The 19,089-nt window shown below is 41.4% G+C and overlaps 1 protein-coding gene across 3 annotated transcripts in view; it reads right to left on the bottom strand.

The window, feature by feature from the left end:
* STAG2 (stromal antigen 2) overlaps positions 1-19,089 on the bottom strand; it is a 187,818-nt gene that overhangs the window by 49,080 nt on the left and 119,649 nt on the right. For all 3 annotated transcript variants that reach the window (XM_030576074.1, XM_030576076.1, XM_030576075.1), the window contains exons 15-22: positions 18,942-19,059; positions 9,626-9,729; positions 9,312-9,404; positions 9,026-9,115; positions 7,795-7,998; positions 2,012-2,082; positions 1,580-1,667; positions 1,402-1,482 (exon numbers count right to left, since the gene is read on the bottom strand). In XM_030576074.1, coding sequence (XP_030431934.1) covers positions 1,402-1,482; positions 1,580-1,667; positions 2,012-2,082; positions 7,795-7,998; positions 9,026-9,115; positions 9,312-9,404; positions 9,626-9,729; positions 18,942-19,059 — 849 coding nt within the window. The remainder of the gene's footprint in view (positions 1-1,401; positions 1,483-1,579; positions 1,668-2,011; positions 2,083-7,794; positions 7,999-9,025; positions 9,116-9,311; positions 9,405-9,625; positions 9,730-18,941; positions 19,060-19,089) is intronic.

The raw sequence follows: 19,089 nt of genomic DNA on the forward strand, positions 1-19,089 counted from the left end.
TACTTACCTCCATTTCTTCAATCACCCTTGTGACAAACCTTAATTACCAGGCACTAAACCAGTGGTCCCCAACCTTTTTTGACTGGCAGGAGCCTGACGACGAGCCATGGAGGACCGTGGCGGAGGATGAGCATCTGCCAAAATTCCGCCAACAAGCGGCAACATCAATAGGCGTCGCCACTGAAATGCCACCGACAAGCACTGTCATCCAGAGGCATTGCCACCAAAATATCGCCGAATCGGCAGCATTTTGGTGGTGATGCCTCTGGATGATGCAGTTTGTCGGTGGCATTTTGGCGGATGCCCGTCTGCCGGCCAGTACGCGGGCACCCTGGTGCCCACGAGCACAGCACTGGGGACCCCTGCCCTAAACTTTTTGCTAACCACAATTCAGTCAATTCCATTTTGTTTTGTTTATTGAGCATCAAAACCAGGGTACATGACATTTGCATTAATGGGCCTCCTCCTGTCTCCCCAAAAAAAACCCCACACCAGAAGTTAGCCCTTTAGGACTTGATACATTTTGCTTTGTCAAACCCTTCATATACCACATAATGAAACACTATATTAAGCAATGTTAATATTTCCTTTTGGAAAAACTATAATGGACAAAACTCAGAAAATTCAAAGTCAAGTCCCTAATTTGAACTATTTTATGCATTTGAAAAGGAGAGAAGCACCAAGTAAAGCAGCGTTACCTAATTCAGCACATACCCATAAACTATGCAATTTCTTGATTTTACCAGGTAAAGTTTGATCCTTCAAATGATTTTTTCATTACAAGCTTGTGTTTTGTTCATCGTTTACTAACTTTTATACTGTTTAGTATTCAGCAATACAGAAACAAATTGCAGGATACTGCACCGATTGTTTTATGAAATTTAATACATAAAAACCTTTTCATTTAAATGCATTACCACAGATACCTCAGGGCTTGTGCACAATTTAGATCCAATTCCTGAAGGGCACAAAGAGCCTTGATTATACTATATTTTGTACACTTGTTTCACTACTCTGTATTAAGAATTTTATTTTGATATGTATCACACTGACAAAGTAGCTAATTTGCAGCTGAGTTACTTTGCTACTGTTACTTTAAAGTAGATCTTTAAAGTTCTACAGCTTGTTTATTTACACAGACCCAATGTTATATTTTAAATAGCAGGAAGGAAAAAGTGAAGACAGAAGGAATTCAAATGTGTAAAAAAAAAAAGTGTAAAAATGTGAAAAAAAAAGTCATTTTTCATCATAATTTCAAAAGTTTCAACCAGCACTGAAAACTGAGGGTAGATGGTGGTGATCCTAGAGGTGATACAGATTCCACCAGGAAATTAAAAGACTCTCACAATGTTATAAAAAGATTATACATTCAATTGGACTTACCGCTCAAACATGACATACCTTTGTGGAGCTGCTTTCAGTAATTTTTGCTAATTGCCAAAGGATTACATAATGAGTACACTGCAGTGCATGAATAACAATCTGTGATTAAGAAAAAAAAGTTAGATGAAAAAAATCCCAATATAAACATTAACAAAGTATCTTCACTGCTATACTTATATATGCATATTTTAAATACCTGTTCTGGCATGTCTCCATTTTCAATACCAGTTTTCAATAATTTGTAGTTGCAACCAAACAAGTCCCACCTTGACAAGTCATGTGCACTGGAGAAAGCAGAAATGAAACTGTGTTGTACACATCAAATGGCTATATTTTATTACACTAATTCTGGAATTTGGTATTTAATAACTACTCTATGCTTTTAACTGTCCTAGTAAAGAAACCAGAGAGAGTTTAGTTTAAATCATAAGGATATTTTTGTATAAATGTTTTTGTATTTACAATAGTCTGCCATTCAAGATTTGCCAATGTCATGCACAGTTCCGAATTTAAACTGAACAAAATATAAGTTTCTCACAAAATTTAACATGGTTAATTTAATAATATAAGAAACTATAGTACGTTACAAATATGAAAATCAAGATATTCAGGCTGAGATTCTACTTACTTGTGAAAAGCAGTGATTCTCTTTAACGTAGACAAGACTTGATAAGCATCATCTTCATCAGGTTCCTCACCCTATTACACAATTATTTTGTGGTAAGAGTTGCAGTAAAAAGTGTGTTAAATGAAATAGTATGAAGGCATCAACACATTTTGGAATAATTCATATCCGTGTTAGGAAAAGTGGCATTACAACAACAAGATACAAAACACTAGCTAGAGTAAGTTATGAGAACTATCGATCCTCACATTTCAGATAAATTGCTCACCAGAGCTAAGATCAGGTAGAAATTTTCTATATGGCATACGTAGCATAGCACAATTGGGCAGGTGTATTCTGAAGGTGATTCAAGTTTCTCTATAGAATCCAGCAGAGGCCACTGTCACACAACAGATACTGGACTAGATGGACCATTGGTCAGTACTGATATGGCAAGTACCTCAGTCATAAAACAACTCTTTTTCCAAAAAGAAATATGAAAACCGTCAATGTAGCCTAGTAAACTCCTTAGGAACATGTTCAGGCTCAACTCTAACCCAAAACAAAAGAGATAGGTAGGAAACTTTACAGATATTCTTTCCCTGATTTCTACTTTACATCTAAACTTCCCCTGCCCCCCTACTTCTCTCCTGTCTCCCCAAGAGTACCCTGACAACTTAAACATAACATATCGCCCATGTGGCTATGTGTACCTAAGACATTAAATTACTATTAGTTAGTCACTGGAGTACATTTCACTATCAACTTAATTTTAACAATTAGGTTGTTCCTATTGCTGTCAGAAAATTTCAAAAAGAGAGTCTGGGGAAAACAGTAATTGAAGTTTCTTGAATAAAATGGCTGACCAGCAGGCAATATGTGCTCATCACTATGCTTATCTGGGAAAAGACTATTCTGGCAATCTGACTCACCTATGAAGATGATATATATAAATGTTTAAAATTTTCACTAGAAGAAATCTCTTTTAGATATTTAGAAGCTAAATTATAACAAATTAGTTCCATAAACAAGGGAGAGAACCTTACAAGTTAGGGACTGAGTATGAACATACTAAAAATACTATCCAAACTAAGTGACAACAAATCAAAGGACTTCAACACACACTAAGTTACAGAATTGGTTCTCTGTAATTTGAATAAACTCCTTTAACATAATCTGGGTTCAGTTTCAATTCAGCTAGCTGAGTCACATGGCAGAATCCTGCTAAGTGTCTTGGATTATTTTTGGAAATTCTCAAGTGTCATGCTGTTTATTTTTTTTTTTTGGTGGTAGCAGTCAACCGGGCTATTTCTGAGAAGAGGTTGTACATAGAGACCATAAAGATGAAAGATCTTCTGGCTAAGGCAACAAACTTGGAGACTTAAGACCTATTCTAAGCGCTTCCTTTGTAGCCTTTGTCAGGTCATTTAAAAATGCACTTCCATTTCATCTTCTGAAATATGGTTACAATACTTATTGACCTTGCAGAGATGTTGCAATCATTTTACAATGGCAACAATTTTTTTCTATTTTGCAAAAGAGATTTGAAGATATTGCTTAATTTTAGATTTATAGAAATTCTCTTTACCATGTCTTGTAAAATGATTTGAGATCAGATGGAAGGTTCTATAAATGTTAAATATTATCATTACCACCTCAACTGCCAATTTCTATTTCTGTAGGGATCCCTGAGGGTGATCCCTAGTACTGTAAGAATACATGAGGCAGAGAAGAGAAGGAGAAAGAATGCAATGACAAGTCCTTGTTGACAATACTCAAAAGCCAGTAATGAGCGTACTAATCTAGACCAGATTTTCAGTCTCCTATGATTGGTGGGGTTGAGCCAGCAATTCTTCATTTATGCTTGCTTAGAGAAGGGATGATGCTTCTGGAAAGAGGACCCAGAACAGAATACCTAAATCTGTTAATGAAATGACCATGGGGGGTAGTGTTTCTCCCTCCTATCCTGAAGAAACTCAAACTTACAAAGATCTGAGGATTACTTCATGACAACATCCTAGGTCTTCCTCATACAACTTGATGCCACCAGAGAGGGCCTGCACCAAGTGGGATATAGATATATCTTCTGTTTCTGAAGCCCAGACCCACAAAATCCTTCTATCAACAGCTAACAATACAATGTGAACAGAGTTATGTCAAGTGCAGCATCATAAATAGGATGACAGAGGTCTGGAGACCTTTAATCATTTCTGTGAATTCCCAGCACATTTTGCAATTTGCACTGTGTTTGTAGCCAGACACAAGAGCTACTACACATGCTGTTAAAAAAAAAAAAAATCTTTATTTCTAAGACTGTAAAGGACAGGATATACTAACTTGGATAAGAGTCCAGGAATAATAATAATAATAATAATAAAACAAACTACACCTCTACTTTGATATAAGGCGACCTGATATAACACGAATTCGGATATAACGTAGTAAGGCAGTGCAGGGGTAGGGAGGGCACTGTGCACTCCAGTGGATCAAAGCAAGTTCGATATAATGGGGTTTTTCCTATAATAAGGTAAGATTTTTTGGCTCCCGAGGACAGCGCTATATCGAGGTAGAGGTGTATCTTCCCCACTGAAGTCCAGTTCTTCCTTCAATTACTTAGAGGGTGGAGAACTTTTCATTCTTTGAGGAAGAGAAGGGCTTTGTTTTCTTCAGGTACATCTACACAGCCAAGAAAAATCCGTTCCTGGCTTGTGACAACTTGGGCTTGCACAGCTTAGGCTGCGGGGCTGTTTCATTGCTGCGTAGACTTCTGGGCTCAGGCTGAAGCCTGGACTCTGGTCTTCCCTAGACCTTTATAATCTTGCATTTCCAGGAGGAAGAAGGACCACAAACCCCCAAAAGTATCTGGGTCACAGATTTTCCACAGGATGTCCTATCTGAGTCCACAGACAATCTGAAACAATATATCTAAGAGGTAGATGCTCCACTCATCTCAATCAGGACACAATGGATTCCACAATACTTATTTTTCCAAGATGCCATTGGGATTTCAGCATTTTTTTCTGAGTTTGCCATTTTTGAGTGATATTGACTTATCTCTCTGCCACGCCAGGATCCACCTCTTGCTTTCTATCCTCTCTCTCAAAAGGAGGCAGTAACTGGATTTTCACCGCCTGTTCTGTGCATTGTTTCAATGAGGTAGGCACTGCTGTTTGGGATTCTGAGGTGGAATCCAACTTCCAGCCAAAGAGCAGGAAGAGCCAGAAGCATAGCTGGTGAGTAAGGCAGGTTGCAGTACAGTGCAGTAGCTTAGAACTATGGGGGCAAGGGAGATGAGCAACTAAAGCTTTTCCCTTCTTTTTCACACGTTGGGAAGGAGAATCTGATCATAACATCAAGGGGAGGGATAGCTCAGTGGTTTGAGCATTGGCCTGCTAAACCCAGGGTTGTGAGTTCAATCCTTGAGGGGGCTATTTAGGGATCTGGGGCAAAAATCCGTCTGGAGACTGGTCCTGCCTTGAGCAGGGGGTTGGACTAGATGACCTTCTGAGGTCCCTTCCAATCCTGATATTCTATGATCATCACAGAAACAGAAGCCCAGGGAGCAGAGCCAAGTTGCAGAAAATTTTGTCCTCCAAAATAATAATTGAGAAATTCATTTATGTTCAACATCAACAAGTATTTCCAATGATGAGCCATGATTGTGTGTGTCGAGGTAGGAATGAAGTTATTTCACACAAATAAATTAATATTGTAGCAGAATTTGTTTTCATGCAGAGGTCTATGCAGGGTCTTGCCAAGACTAACAGCTCTATTGTGCAAAAAAACCCTCATTCACTGTGGGATAGCTAAGAATATCATCCTCCTGGTAATTCACAGTCAGCGGGATATGGAAGTCATAAAACTGGTTTGTGAAATTTGCAAAGAAGTTTTCAGATCTTTCATGATGTTCTGGAAAAATCAGCTTTTGTGGTTTCTTTTTTGTTTAGATACTACAAGATGGCTTACACTGTCTTTAGCAGGACAAATTTGTTGGGGTTCCTTTCAGTTTCTACTGAAATACACCTCTACCTCGATATAATGCTGTCCAGGGAGCCAAAAAATCTTACCGCATAATAGGTGAAACTGCGTTATATTGAAACAGATTTGATTCGCCAGAGTATGCAGCCCCCTCCCCCCCCCCGAACTCTGCTTTACCACATTATATCTGAAGGCATTATATCGGGGTAGAGGTGTATATCTGGAATAAAGGGTGCTTATGCATACTGGGATTTACAGAGAGTGCCTAACACTTATCTGCCATAGAGAAATTACATGAATAAGCAACAATAATAATTCAGAAAACAAAGCTCCTTTAAAAATTATTTATCAGCAAAATCTTTCACCTTCTGACACCAAAAAGTTAAAATAGAAAAAAGTTCCATTTTTGTGCTGAATCCAGTCACTAGATTGAGTATTATTAATTTAGATTGTAGTAGCACCCAAAAGACATCTGGATTGAGGTCCCTATTGTGCTAGATGCTTCAACACAGCAGAAGACATGGTCCCTGCCCCACAGGGCTCATTGTTCTTAGATGTCTTCTTCCTGAAAACTGGTGTAAGTGGAGCTTGACTGATTCATCCTAATTTCTCTCTCTTTTCTATCTCCTCACCTCACTTTAAGAGCCTGCATTACAATGTTTTGATTAAAAGTACCATTCACAATGGAATGTCACTTAGATTTTTACTCTCTCTTATATAAACCTGAAACAACTACTGTATGTCTAGAAAAGCCAGTATACAATATAAGGACTCAATGCAGCATTCCCAACCCCATATCAATCTAGTAATATAAGAGCATAAAAGCTTAAAGGTCACTCATAGAGGTGAACCTCTACCATCTGTAAGTTCTGTAAAAAGATATAAACAAGACCATCTTGTCCATTATTGTACCAATGTAGGATTTTCCCCTAATATTTTGGGTAAAATTTTCAAAGGTGCGTAAGTGACAGAGGAATCTAAGTCCTACTGATTTTCAATGAGTCTTAGGCTCCTAAAGCAAAGTCACTCAGGCAGTTTTGAAAATTTTACCCTTTGTCATTTTCCATTTTAGATGTCACATGTGGAAGTTCCTTTGCCATTTCTCTTGGGAAAGAATTCCAGTACCTGATGTGTGCCAATGTCATTACATTTTTCCTGCCACTATTCCCAGGATAGTCCTTTTTACACATTACATAATTCATCTTCATCCTTGGTGTTTACCTCTTACTAATATTTGAACAACAATGGGATAGGATTGTTTAAACAAAAAAAAATCCTAATGCTGAAATACGTGCCTCTGATGATTGCATATATAATAATGAATAACTGAACTCATTAAAAAAAAAACAGTTAAAAAAGACGAAATATCACATAATAGAAAGCATGGATGCCAATTAAAAGTGTTACTAGCAAAATCTACAAGCTAAGTAACTCATCACCACATATAAATTTTGCAACTTGACTGTTTAAAAATTGAAGATCCAAGTGAATTTAATAGCATAAAGAGACAAACTATGAAGATATGTTTTAAAAAAATCACCAACAGATTTTGACCCATATCATGTTGAAAGAGTAGGAAACAGAATCATCACCAACTTAATTTCAGAACAAAACAGATTTGGATTCACCAGACTTGAAATGGTATGTTACTATAATGACATATATTATATATAAACATGATTATATATATTATCTATAATGTATATTACTGTGATTACTATATTAAAAGTTTCGTAAATTAGAGTGGATTTAGTATGCGTTGGAGATACTAAGCCAACAAGATATAATGAAAATGGTAAGATATGAAGATCATCATGCACATGATGTACCTCTTGCAGAAAATCTTCCAGAAGTCGGTTAAACTTGTCTGCCAGCTCATCTATTAACTGACTTCTTGCAATGTCAACTCTGTTAAAGATTGTGAATTCTTCATTACAGAGTGCATGGTATGTTTTAGAACATGCTTCTAAAACATCCGTATCCGTGTGCTTCTCTACAATATCCCGGATCTGTCGCAATAAGGCATCCAAATGCTACAAAAGTAAAAACAAAGTTCCAATTATATTCTAGTTATTAAAGCAAAGATTTTTAGATTGTTCTGTTACTTTCATGACTGTGTCGTATTGAACGTAACACTATTTTAGAAAACTGCCAATTCTCTAGAGAAAGCAATAGTAGCAATACAGTAAAATACAAAATAAAAAATTAACTGGGGGTCAGTGAAGACTACAAATTTAAAACATATACCAAAATTAACAGTTTAAAATACAAAACACAAAAGAAACTTTTAGATAGTAGCTGAATTAATGGTGATAGTTGCAGTGTACAGAAAAATATTTATTTCCCATTCTAAAATACTTGTATTTGTACCTGATGGTCACCAGAAAAACATTTTAGTTGTGTTGTGATGTAATGTATGATATACAGGCAACATTGTGGTAATATCTAGTCATCAAAAGCAAAATAGAAAAGCTTTTAAGAGCAACTCCTGTATTCATAAACACATATCAAGTATATTTGCTCTATACCACCACAGGGAGAAAATGTCAATATATCACCTCTCAAATTGTAACACCAAACAATTTTACTAACAATAAAGTTTACAACTATGTAGCTCAATTGACACTTCTCAAATGCAAGTTTTGTGTTTTACTAGTTTTAGTACTTACGAAAGTTCGAACCTAATTATATTAGCTACAACTAAGATTAGCACAAGCATCTCTCACCAAATCGTGTACCTGTTCTGAAATGTAACAACCCTGATAGCCCAGAACTGGGATGCTCTTACATGACAATCATTGCCTAGAAAGACTCTCCTCTACTGACTTTGGCCAAGAAATCTTTCAAAAGTAAACTTGGGCTCTGACACAGTCTAAGACAAATAGCCAGTGGAGACCATGAAGCTCAGGCCTTTTCTTCACTGGTGTAGATGCACCAGAGCAAACAGTATTTACATAAGTGGTTTTCACCAGCGTCGCAGCGCTGATGTCTGAAATCTCAGTGAGGACAAGGTCTCAGTTCATTTTTCCCTCTCTTTAATTTCATTTTATGTTATCTTACCTTTTCTAATCGTCCTGTTGTATAGATTTCCAAGTCAAAATACTGTGGCAGCTGCAACAAGTTGGTCACTTTTTCTGCATCTACAGAATACTGTCAAATAAACAAAAATAATTAAAGCCTACAAGATTTTTGTTTTGAAGTGATTACAATAATAATCTTAGCTATAAGACCTAGCTATTTATTACTAACATATGATCAAAACAAAAAGCTAAACAAGTATCTAATATACAAGTGCCTAACATTTTGACAACACACAACCACTACCTCCAAATGGAATTAAACTTACTTTTGCTAATAACTGAGGAAGTGCCACTGCAAAAAGCTCCGTAATTCTTGTCCTGTCATCCAGCTGTGTTTTCTTCTCTTTTGCTGTCAGCACCTAAATTATTGATGTAAGGAAGTTTTTATAACTAAAAACTGACTTTGTTTTTTTAGACAGGTTTTGGAACTAAATTATTTTACACTCTTCTTATTCAATACAGTCAAAAAATCAGAGCTATGAAAGGCCTGAATACTAGAACAGAAAAAACAATAAAAAGGCAGAATTTAACAGAATTTATCTCGTAACAATAAATGTTGTTTCAAAGTTACAGATCATACCCTTTTCCCTGTTCCTCTTCCCACAGGTGGATGGCACTCTGCTGCTTGTCGAATTGTACACAGCATTATTTCAATCAGTGCACTTTCCTGTCTATCAGTTAAAGCTGAAATTAGAAAGAAAACAGTTCATAGCTGCAACTTGTCACTTTTTTATATATATTAGTTCCATAGCACTGGATTCCTTAGACATCAAGCAACAAGGTTTTTACTTCAAAGTTTATAAACCGAGGGCTTATGACTCTGAGATGCAGAGAGCCCTCGACTATTCTTGATATGAAGAGAAACTGAAGATGCTCAGCACCTCACAGGATTAGACTGAAAATATATAATGTTGGGGGAATGATGCAACAGTCATGTGATCTGTGCTGTAAATTTAGTACGCTGTTTTTGTTTTTCTAGTGTAAAGAAGGCTACACTTATGTCACAGAAGTGGCAGATTTTGTAATTTTCCTATTTCCCCTCTTCCCGAAAATCTATTGTTTTTGGCATTTAATTATTTTTGCATGTGGGTATGTAGATATGACAGTAAACAGAACTTTAGAGTTATTCACCTATAACTGGAATTCTACAAGATGACCTCTTCACGTTAGGAGTCTTGGGATGAGCTGGCAGTGCAGCTTGGACCTGTGGAACATTCTGACAGCAGCAGCCATTGGGGTACCCTTACGCTCCCTGCCTCTCCTTCACTTGAGCTCCAAATGTTCAGAGAGTAGGGCTATAAAAGGTGACAAGGTGTACTAGTTGTCTCAGTTCTCTCTACTGCATTCTCGGGTTCAAAGTTGAAATTAGGATTCCAAGGAAGAGGAGAAAGCAGGCAGGCAGCGTGATTGTGCACAATCCATCATGAGAACCTATGATTACAGATGAGTATTCTTCATTTCTTCTTCAACTGACCTCTGCACATTTGCATCCTTGGCAGTCTGGCCAACAGTACTCTCCTCCCTCCAGATATTGTTAAAGGATGCCTAGTTAAACAGATTGTAATTCTGCTTTACCAAACTGTGCATCTGATATAGAAACCAGTTCTAAGAAATAATGTTTTGTGAATGTATGAATAGAGCTTCAAACAGCAGCTCAACAGGTTTTTAATCTGGAATATATCTAAGGCTGGACATGGAACTGGCCTTTACTCTAATCAAGTGTGCTCTAAGCCCTCATGGAAGAGTAACAGATGCGTGTTTATAACATTCTTCAGTACAGAGTCCAAGAGCATTTAGAAAGACATTAACATGCAACAGCCTGACCTTCACTCTTTTTCTCCATAAGAGAGACGCAGTTTAGGTGATTTCCTGTATTTCTGAGATCTACTCAAACAGAAAGCTAATGCTATCATAGCATCCCAGGCAGGTAGCTTACTTCTCCTGAAAGAGTGTGGTCTAGGTAAAAATACTAGTAAGTTTACAAACTGGTTAAGATGAAATTCTGTTACCATCAGGAAAAAATTTGGGTATGGAAGTAGGATCACTTTGTCTTTGTGAAATACCACAAGAGGGCATGGGAGGGTGTCAGAGAGACACGGTGGATGAGGTATTATCTTTCATTGGACCAGCTTCTGTGGGTGGAAGAGACAAGTTTTCAAGATATACACAGGTCTTCTTCAGATCTGAAACAGTCCTGAAGGAGAGCTCTGTGTAGCTCAAAAGCTTCTCTCTTTCACCCACAAAAGCTGATCCAATAAAAAAATATTACCTCATCCACCTTCTCTCTCTGATTTCCTGGGAGCAACCTGGCTACACCACCATTGCAAACACAGGAGGGTGTGTCAGTTATGAAAGCTCGTCTCTTACTCACTCTTCTAGCAGATTAATATTACAATAAAGGCTGTCTTGAGAGAAAAAACAGGTAACATCTTCTCAGTAGTCTGAAGGGAAGTTTCATCAGCTGAGTAACTACTAGACTGAGGTGTCGTGTAGATGTAAATACTCTAAATGAAAGGTAGTCATTCACCAACGACTTCAAGAATCTACATCATGGATAAACATAATCTTTTGCTTGACTACAGTATAATGAGTTGAGATGGCTATTATAAATACTTTTACCAATCACTGAGTCCCAAGAATTTCAAATGAAGTATCCCAGTATGGACTGGTCAGGAGTTGAAGCTGAGTTTATGATATTGTTCGTTTCCCACAAAGAGAATTTTTTTTAGTTATAACACAAGTGATGTGTCTGGTTCTTGGAGTTCAACTGAATCTACTGCACCTTTTCTTAAGAGTACAGTATCAGATTGGTGAGGTTCCTGTGGCTTTTACTGTTAAGGGCAGAGAGTCTGAGTTTGGATAGCAAATCAGACCTTTTTGCTCTGTCAATAGGAATGGAATTGAAGAGACAGACAGATAAAACTCCTTGTGATAGTTGAAATAGTTCTAAGAACCACTGTTTTGCTAAAGCTGGAGCAATCAGATTAACTTTGGCTTTATATTGTTCGATTTTTACCTAGAACTCTTTGAATTAGGGGAAATGGGGGTGAGGAAGAGAACACAGGAGACCTACTCCCCATCTACAAGAAATGCATCAGAGAGTAATGGTCTGCTCCTGGTCTGGAGCAAAACCTCTGACATTTACAGCTGTCTCTTGCTGCGAATAAGTCTCTGTCCTGACATCTCCACAGGGAGAAGTCATTCACTCCAGAATGACCATTCATACTAATCTGCTAGTATATTCCCCTTGCCTGCAAGCGGAGAGTTTCGGAACTGAATAAAACTCCTTTGAGGACACACTGAAGTTTGAGTCCGCCATATGAGAGTCAGGAACACAACCCTAGGTAGAGTCAATTTCATAATCATGCTGTCTGTATTTGGCATACAATTTTTTGATAGCCAGAGATGCAGAAGCCTCATCTCTAGATAGGCAAACAGCCACATATGTGGGCAAAGCCCATCTTGAAGAATGTTACTATTTGATGTGAGTCCTCCTGCAACAATTTTATTGCTGCAACCCAATTTTTAAAATGCTTTTCTTCTGGAAGAAAATCTCTGCTTTTTTGAGATTCCAGATTGCCCCAATAAAAGGTCTGATCTGGTGGTGTGTGTAATTTCTTCTGGTTTATCTTGAACCCTAGTGCATATTTATGACAGAGCTTTTGCTTCAACCTCCTGTGAGGATACCCTGATGAGCCAATCATTCAAATAAGAGTAGACATGGAAATTCTGATGTATTAAATGCACTACTACTGCTGAAAAGCATTTTGTGAATACTCAAGGTGCTACAGACAGGCAAAACAGAAGAACCTTATATTGGTAATGATTTCCTCCCACAACGAACCATGAGTATTTTTAATGCAAAGGTCAAATTGAGATGCGAAAATATCCTATAAACTGTATGACTGGAAAATTGCTAACAGTTCCTATCTTTAAGAAAGGGGAAAAAAGTGATCCGGGCAACTACAGACCTGTTAGTTTGACATCAGTAGCTTGCAAGGGCTTGGAAAAATTTTTGAAGGTGAAAGTATTTAAGAACACTGAGGTCAATGGTAATTGGGACAAAATACAACATGGTTTTACAAAAGGTAGATCATGCCAAACCAACCTGACCTCCTTCTTTGAGAAGGTAATAGATTTTCTAGAGAAAGGAAATGCAGTGGATATAATTTACCTCGATTTCAGTAAGTCATTTGATATGGTTCCACATGGGAATTATTAGCTAAATTGGAAAAGATGGGGATCAATATGAAAATTGAAAGGTGGATAAGGAACTGGCTAAATGGGAAACTATAATGGGTCATACTGAAAGGTGAATTTTCAGGCTGGAGGAAGGTTACTAGTGGAGTTCCTCGGGGATCGGTGTTGGGATCAATCTTATTTAATCTTTTTATTACTGACCTTGACACAAAAAGTGGGAATGTGCTAATAAAGTTTGCGGATGACACAAAGCTGGGAGGTACTGCCAATATAGAGAAGGACCGGGATATCATACAGGAAGATCTGGATGACCTTGTAAACTAGAGTAATAGTAATAGGATGAAATTTAATAGTCAAAAGTGCAAGGTTATGCATTTATGGATTAATAACAAGAATTACTATTATAAAACGGGAATGCATCAGTTGGAATAACAGAGGAGGAGAAGGACCTTGGAGTATTGGTTGATCATAGGATGGACTATGAGCTGCCAATGTGATATAGCCTTGAAAAAAAAATGCAGTCTTGGGACGCATCAGGTGAGGTATTTCCAGTAGAGATGAGGTTTTGTTAGTACCGTTATACAGGGCACTGGTGAAACCTCATCTGAATACCAAGTGCAGTTCTGGTCTCCCATGTTTAAGAAAACACGGTTACTCACCTTTGTAACTGTTTTTCTTCGAGATGTGCTGCTCATATCCATTCCAATTAGGTGCGTGCACGCTCGTCGGAAGATTTTTACCCTAGCAACACTAGGTGGGTCGGCTGGGGTGCTGTCTAGAGTGGTGCCGCCATGGCGCTGGATATATACCCCTGCCGACCCAACGGCCCTTCAGTTCATTCTTGCCAGCTACTCCAACAGAGGGGAAGGAGGGCGGGTTTGAAATGGATATGAGCAACACATCTCGAAGAACAACAGTTACAAAGGTAACCGTCTTTTCTTCTTCGAGTGCTTGCTCATATCCATTCCAGTTAGGTGATTCCCAAGCCTTACCTAGGCGGTGGGGTCGGAGTGAGATGTTGCAGAAAGCAGAACTGCTGAGCCAAAGGCTGCATCATCTCTGGACTGTTGAACCAGAGCGTAATATGAAGCAAAGGTGTGGACTGAGGACCAGGTAGCTGCGCGACATATCTCCTGGATGGGTACATGAGCCAGGAAGGCGGCAGATGAAGCCTGAGCCCTGGTAGAATGTGCGGTGAGGTGGCTCAAGGGGACATGAGCCAAGTCATAACAAGTATGGATGCACGCCGTCACCCAAGATGAGATCCTCTGGGAGGAGACAGGCAGGCCCTTCATTCGGCCTGCCACCGTGATGAAGAGTTGGGGCATTTTATTAAAGGGTTTTGTCCACTTGATATAAAATGCGAGTGCTCTCCGGACATCTAGGGAGTGCAACTGTTGTTCCCATTGTGATGAGTGTGGCTTCGGGAAGAAGACCAGAAGGAAGATATCCTGGTTGATATGAAAGGCCGATACCACGTTAGGGAGGAAAGCCGGGTGTGGTCGCATTGCAGCTTGTCGTTGTGAAACACAGTATACAATGGGTCCACCATAAGAGCCCTAAGCTCGGAGACTCGTCTGGCCGAAGTAATGGCTACGAGGAAAGCTGTCTTCCAAGACAGGTATAGTAGCGAGCAGGTTGCTAACGGCTCGAAAGGGGCAGACATCAGTCTGGTTAGAACCAGGTTGGAGGTTCCAGGTTGGGGCGGGACGGCATACTTGGGGGTATATGCAGTCCAAGCCCTTGAGGAACCTAGAAACCATAGCATGTGAGAACACAGAGCAGCCACTTTCCCCTGGGTGGAAGGTAGAGATGGCCACCAAGTGCACCCTCAATGATGATACCACTAGGCCCTGTTGTTTGAGAGACCAGAGGTATTCCAACATGGTGGGGATCGATGCCTCGGTGGGAGTAACATTATGTGTTTTGCACCAGCAGGAGAAACGCTTCCATTTGGCCAGATACGTTGACCGAGTGGAAGGTTTCCTGCTACTTGTTGTACTGAGGCAGAGCAATGTAACTCGGACTGGCTTAACCACTCAGCAGCCATGCTGTGAGGCGAAGGGACTGCATGTCTGGGTGGTGAAGTCTGCTGTGGTCCTGAGTTATGAGTTCTGGGCGAAGATGCAGGGTAATTGGGTTGGCTATCGACAGGTTGAGCAGCATGGTGTACCAGTGCTGCCTGGGCCACGCTGGAGCGATCATGATCATGCGAGCTCTGTCCCTGCGGAGCTTTATCAGGACCCTGTGAACCAGCAGGAACGGTGGAAAGACGTAAAGCAATTGGCTCGTCCACGGCATCAGGAAAAGCATCCGAGATCGAGTCCTGGGAGAGGCCTTGGAAGGAGCAGAACATCTGGCATTTCCTGTTCTCGTGGGAAGCGAAGAGGTCTATACGGAGAAAGCCCCACTTCCGGAAAACAGAATGAATAATGTCCGGACGAATAGACCACTCGTGAGACAGGAAGGATCTGCTGAGTCAATCCGCCAGAGTGTTCGGAACTCCTGGGAGAAAAGAGGCTACCAGGTCTATCGAGTGGGCTATACAGAAGTTCCAAAGCTGGATGGCTTCCTGACAAAGGGGGGAAGGACTGTGTCCCTCCCTGCTTCTTTATGTAATACATGGCTGTTGTGTTGTCTGTGAACACTGAAATACAACGGCCTTGCAAATGCTGTTGAAATGCCTGGCACGCAAGGCAGACTGCTCTCAGCTCTTGGACACTGATGTACAAGGCCAGCTCCTGAGATGACCAAAGGTCTTGAATGCAAAGATGGTCGAGGTGAACACCCCAGCCGAGAGATGACGCGTCCGTCATCAGGGACATGGAAGGCTGAGGTGGATGGAACGGCATCCCTGCACACACCAGGGAGGGCGTCAACCACCAGTCCAGGGAGCCTAGGATGCTCGGGGGAATCGTGACTCATGTCTATGGTGTCTCTGCCCGCGTGGTATACCGAGGTGAGCCAAGATTGGAGGGGACAAAGGCATAGCCTCGCGTGTCTGGTCACGAACGTGCAGGCAGCCATGTGACCCAGGAGACCGAGACAAGTGCGAGCCGAAGCTGTCAGGAAGTTCTGTAGGGCTCAGATAATTTTTACCATAGCCTGAAACCGAGGCTGTAGTAAGCAGGCACTGGTGAGACTGGGGCCATCCTGGACTCCAATGAAGTCTATCCTCTGTGTGGGAACCAGAGTGGATTTTTCTGTATTGATCATCAGGCCTAGACTCACGAATAGGTCCTTGACGATGTCCATATAATGGGTGACTTGTGCCTCGGAGGTCCCTCGAATGAGCCAATCGTCGAGATATGGAAAAACGTGTATCCGACGGCGGCGGAGGGAGGCGGCAACTACAGCCATGCACTTTTTGAATATTCTTGGGGCAGCAGAGAGACTGAACGGAAGGATCGTAAACTGGAAATGTTGATGGTTGGCTACAAACCAGAGGTACCGTCTGCGTGGAGGATAAATGGTGATGTGAAAATACGCGTCCTTCATATCGAGGGCGGCATATCAGTCTCTGGGATCTAAAGATGGGATAATGGTCCCCCGGGATACCATGCGGAACTTCAACTTTATCATGAACTTGTTGAGTTCTCGCAGGTCTAGGATAGGTCTGAGACGTTCCTTCCCCTTGGGGATTAGGAAATAGCAGGAGTAGAATCCCTTGCCCCTTTCGTCCTTTGGTACCTCCTCTATGGCTCCCATGGCAAGGAGTTTCCGCACCTCTTGTAAGAGGAGTTGCTCGTGAGAGGGGTCCCAGAAGAGGGACGAGGATGGGGGATGGAAAGGGGGGGGGAGGGGGCAAAAAAAACTGGAGGTGGTACCCAAGTTCCACCGTGCATAGGACCCAACGGTCCGAAGTTAGCTGGGACCACGCAGGGAGGAAAAAGGAGAGTGGTGGTTGTAAAAGGGAGGGAAAGGATCCTGGAAAGTAACTGGTACACCGTCCTCGGGCACACCTTCAAAAGTTTGGCTTTGGCACCGTAGGTGGCTTGGAGGGACCCTGATTTTGGCCCCTGTGGGGTACTGACTGCCGCCTACAACCGGCTCGACCATGCCTTCTGCCAAAGTCCTGCCTCTGTCTAGGCAGAGGGTAATGGCGGTCAGGCTGGGGGCAGAAAGGCCAGCGTTGAGTCACCAGCGTGTGCATGCCAAGAGAACGCATAATGACCCTGTTGTCCTTCAGGCTTTGCAGCCTAGAGTCAGTCTTTTCAGAAAAGAGGCCTCGACCATCAAAGGGCAAGTCCTGTATGGTATGCTGTAGTTCTGGCGGAAGGCCTGACACCTGAAGCCATGAAATGCGTCTCATGGCAACTCCTGAGGCCAGAGTCCTGGCTGTGGAGTCTGCTGCATGCAGCGAGGCCTGGAGGGAAGTCCTTGTCACTTTCTTCCCCTCCTCCAAGAGGGCAGCAAACTCTTGACGGGAATCTTGAGGGACTAACTCCGTGAACTTGCCCACCACTGCCCAGGTGTTCTAGTTGTTGCGGCTAAGCAGGGCTTGCTGGTTTGCCACCCAGAGTTGGAGAGCCCCTGCAGAGTATACCTTACGGCCCAGTAAGTCCATGCGCCTAGCCTCCTTCAATTTTGGGAGCCGGAGCCTGCTGGCCATGGCGTTCCCTCTCATTGACAGACTGTACGACAAGGGAGCAGGCACGAGGATGGACGTACAGGTACTCGTACCCTTAGAGGGCACCATGTACTTGCATTCAACTCCCCTGGCAGCAGGTGGAATAGAGGCTGGAGACTGCCAGATGTTATCAGCATTGGCCTGGATCGTCCAGATGAATGGTACGGCCATTCTTGTGGGGGCGTCAGCCGACAGAATATCCACCCCGGGGTCTTCTATCTCCGGTACCTCCTCTACCTGGAAATTCATATTGAGTCCCACAAATCTCAGGAGGTCCTGATGGGCCCTCAGGTCAATTGGAGGAGGGACCATGGAGGATGTCCCCGCCACCGCCTCATCAGGAGAGGAGAGGCCAGGGACAAGCAGGTCCTGTGTGGACTCTTGCTCTTGGACAACCTCCGGCTCCAGTGGGATCTGGGAGTCTGGTGGCTGAACATGCGCTTCCTCCATACCGGTAGGAGGGGGGCAGCTGATAGTCGCCTCCGGCACCTGATGCTCCGATGGAGCAGAGCGAAATGGGACTGGAGGTACACCTTGGGCCTGGTGATACGTCCAAGGTGTCCAGAATGACCACTGATGGGGGCCTTGATCTTAGGCCTGGGTCTTCTGGAAGATTCTGGTGGGCACATCGGAGTCACGGTCCTGTGCATAGCAACTGTCCACATGTAATAAAAAATGTAAAGCGAGCACTGTACACTTTGTATCCTGTATCAAAATATTTGAAAATGTAGAAAACATCCAAAAATATTTCAATGAATTGTGTTCTATTAACAACCGCATGATTAAGTTTTTAATTGCATGACAGCCCTAGTTAAAAGTTATATGAATAAAGGCTTCTCACATAAAATTACAGTCTAACCATCATGTACAAACTCCATTGTGACTACAATTAGTCAAATAATTAGTGATCTAGTCTGGGCAGTCCATATCAATCTGAAGTTATTTATGTTTTGCTTAAATTATTTCAAAAATTTCGGTGAGTTAGTTTCAGTATCTCAACTATATCAAATGCTGAAAAATGAACAATACATCAATTTGGACAGCAAGATATAATGAAATCTCTTACGCTCCTCTCCATTGAGCGGCTCTTCCAACAGAAGACTATTCATACATTCCCAGTCCTTCAAGAGTTCTGTTGCACAGTCCCACATGCTGTCCACAAGATAAGCAGCATGCTCATGTAACTAAAAAGGAATACATTAGTTATATTCTCC

This window comes from Gopherus evgoodei, chromosome 9 (assembly GCF_007399415.2).
Source record: "Gopherus evgoodei ecotype Sinaloan lineage chromosome 9, rGopEvg1_v1.p, whole genome shotgun sequence".
NCBI lineage: Eukaryota > Metazoa > Chordata > Testudines > Testudinidae > Gopherus > Gopherus evgoodei.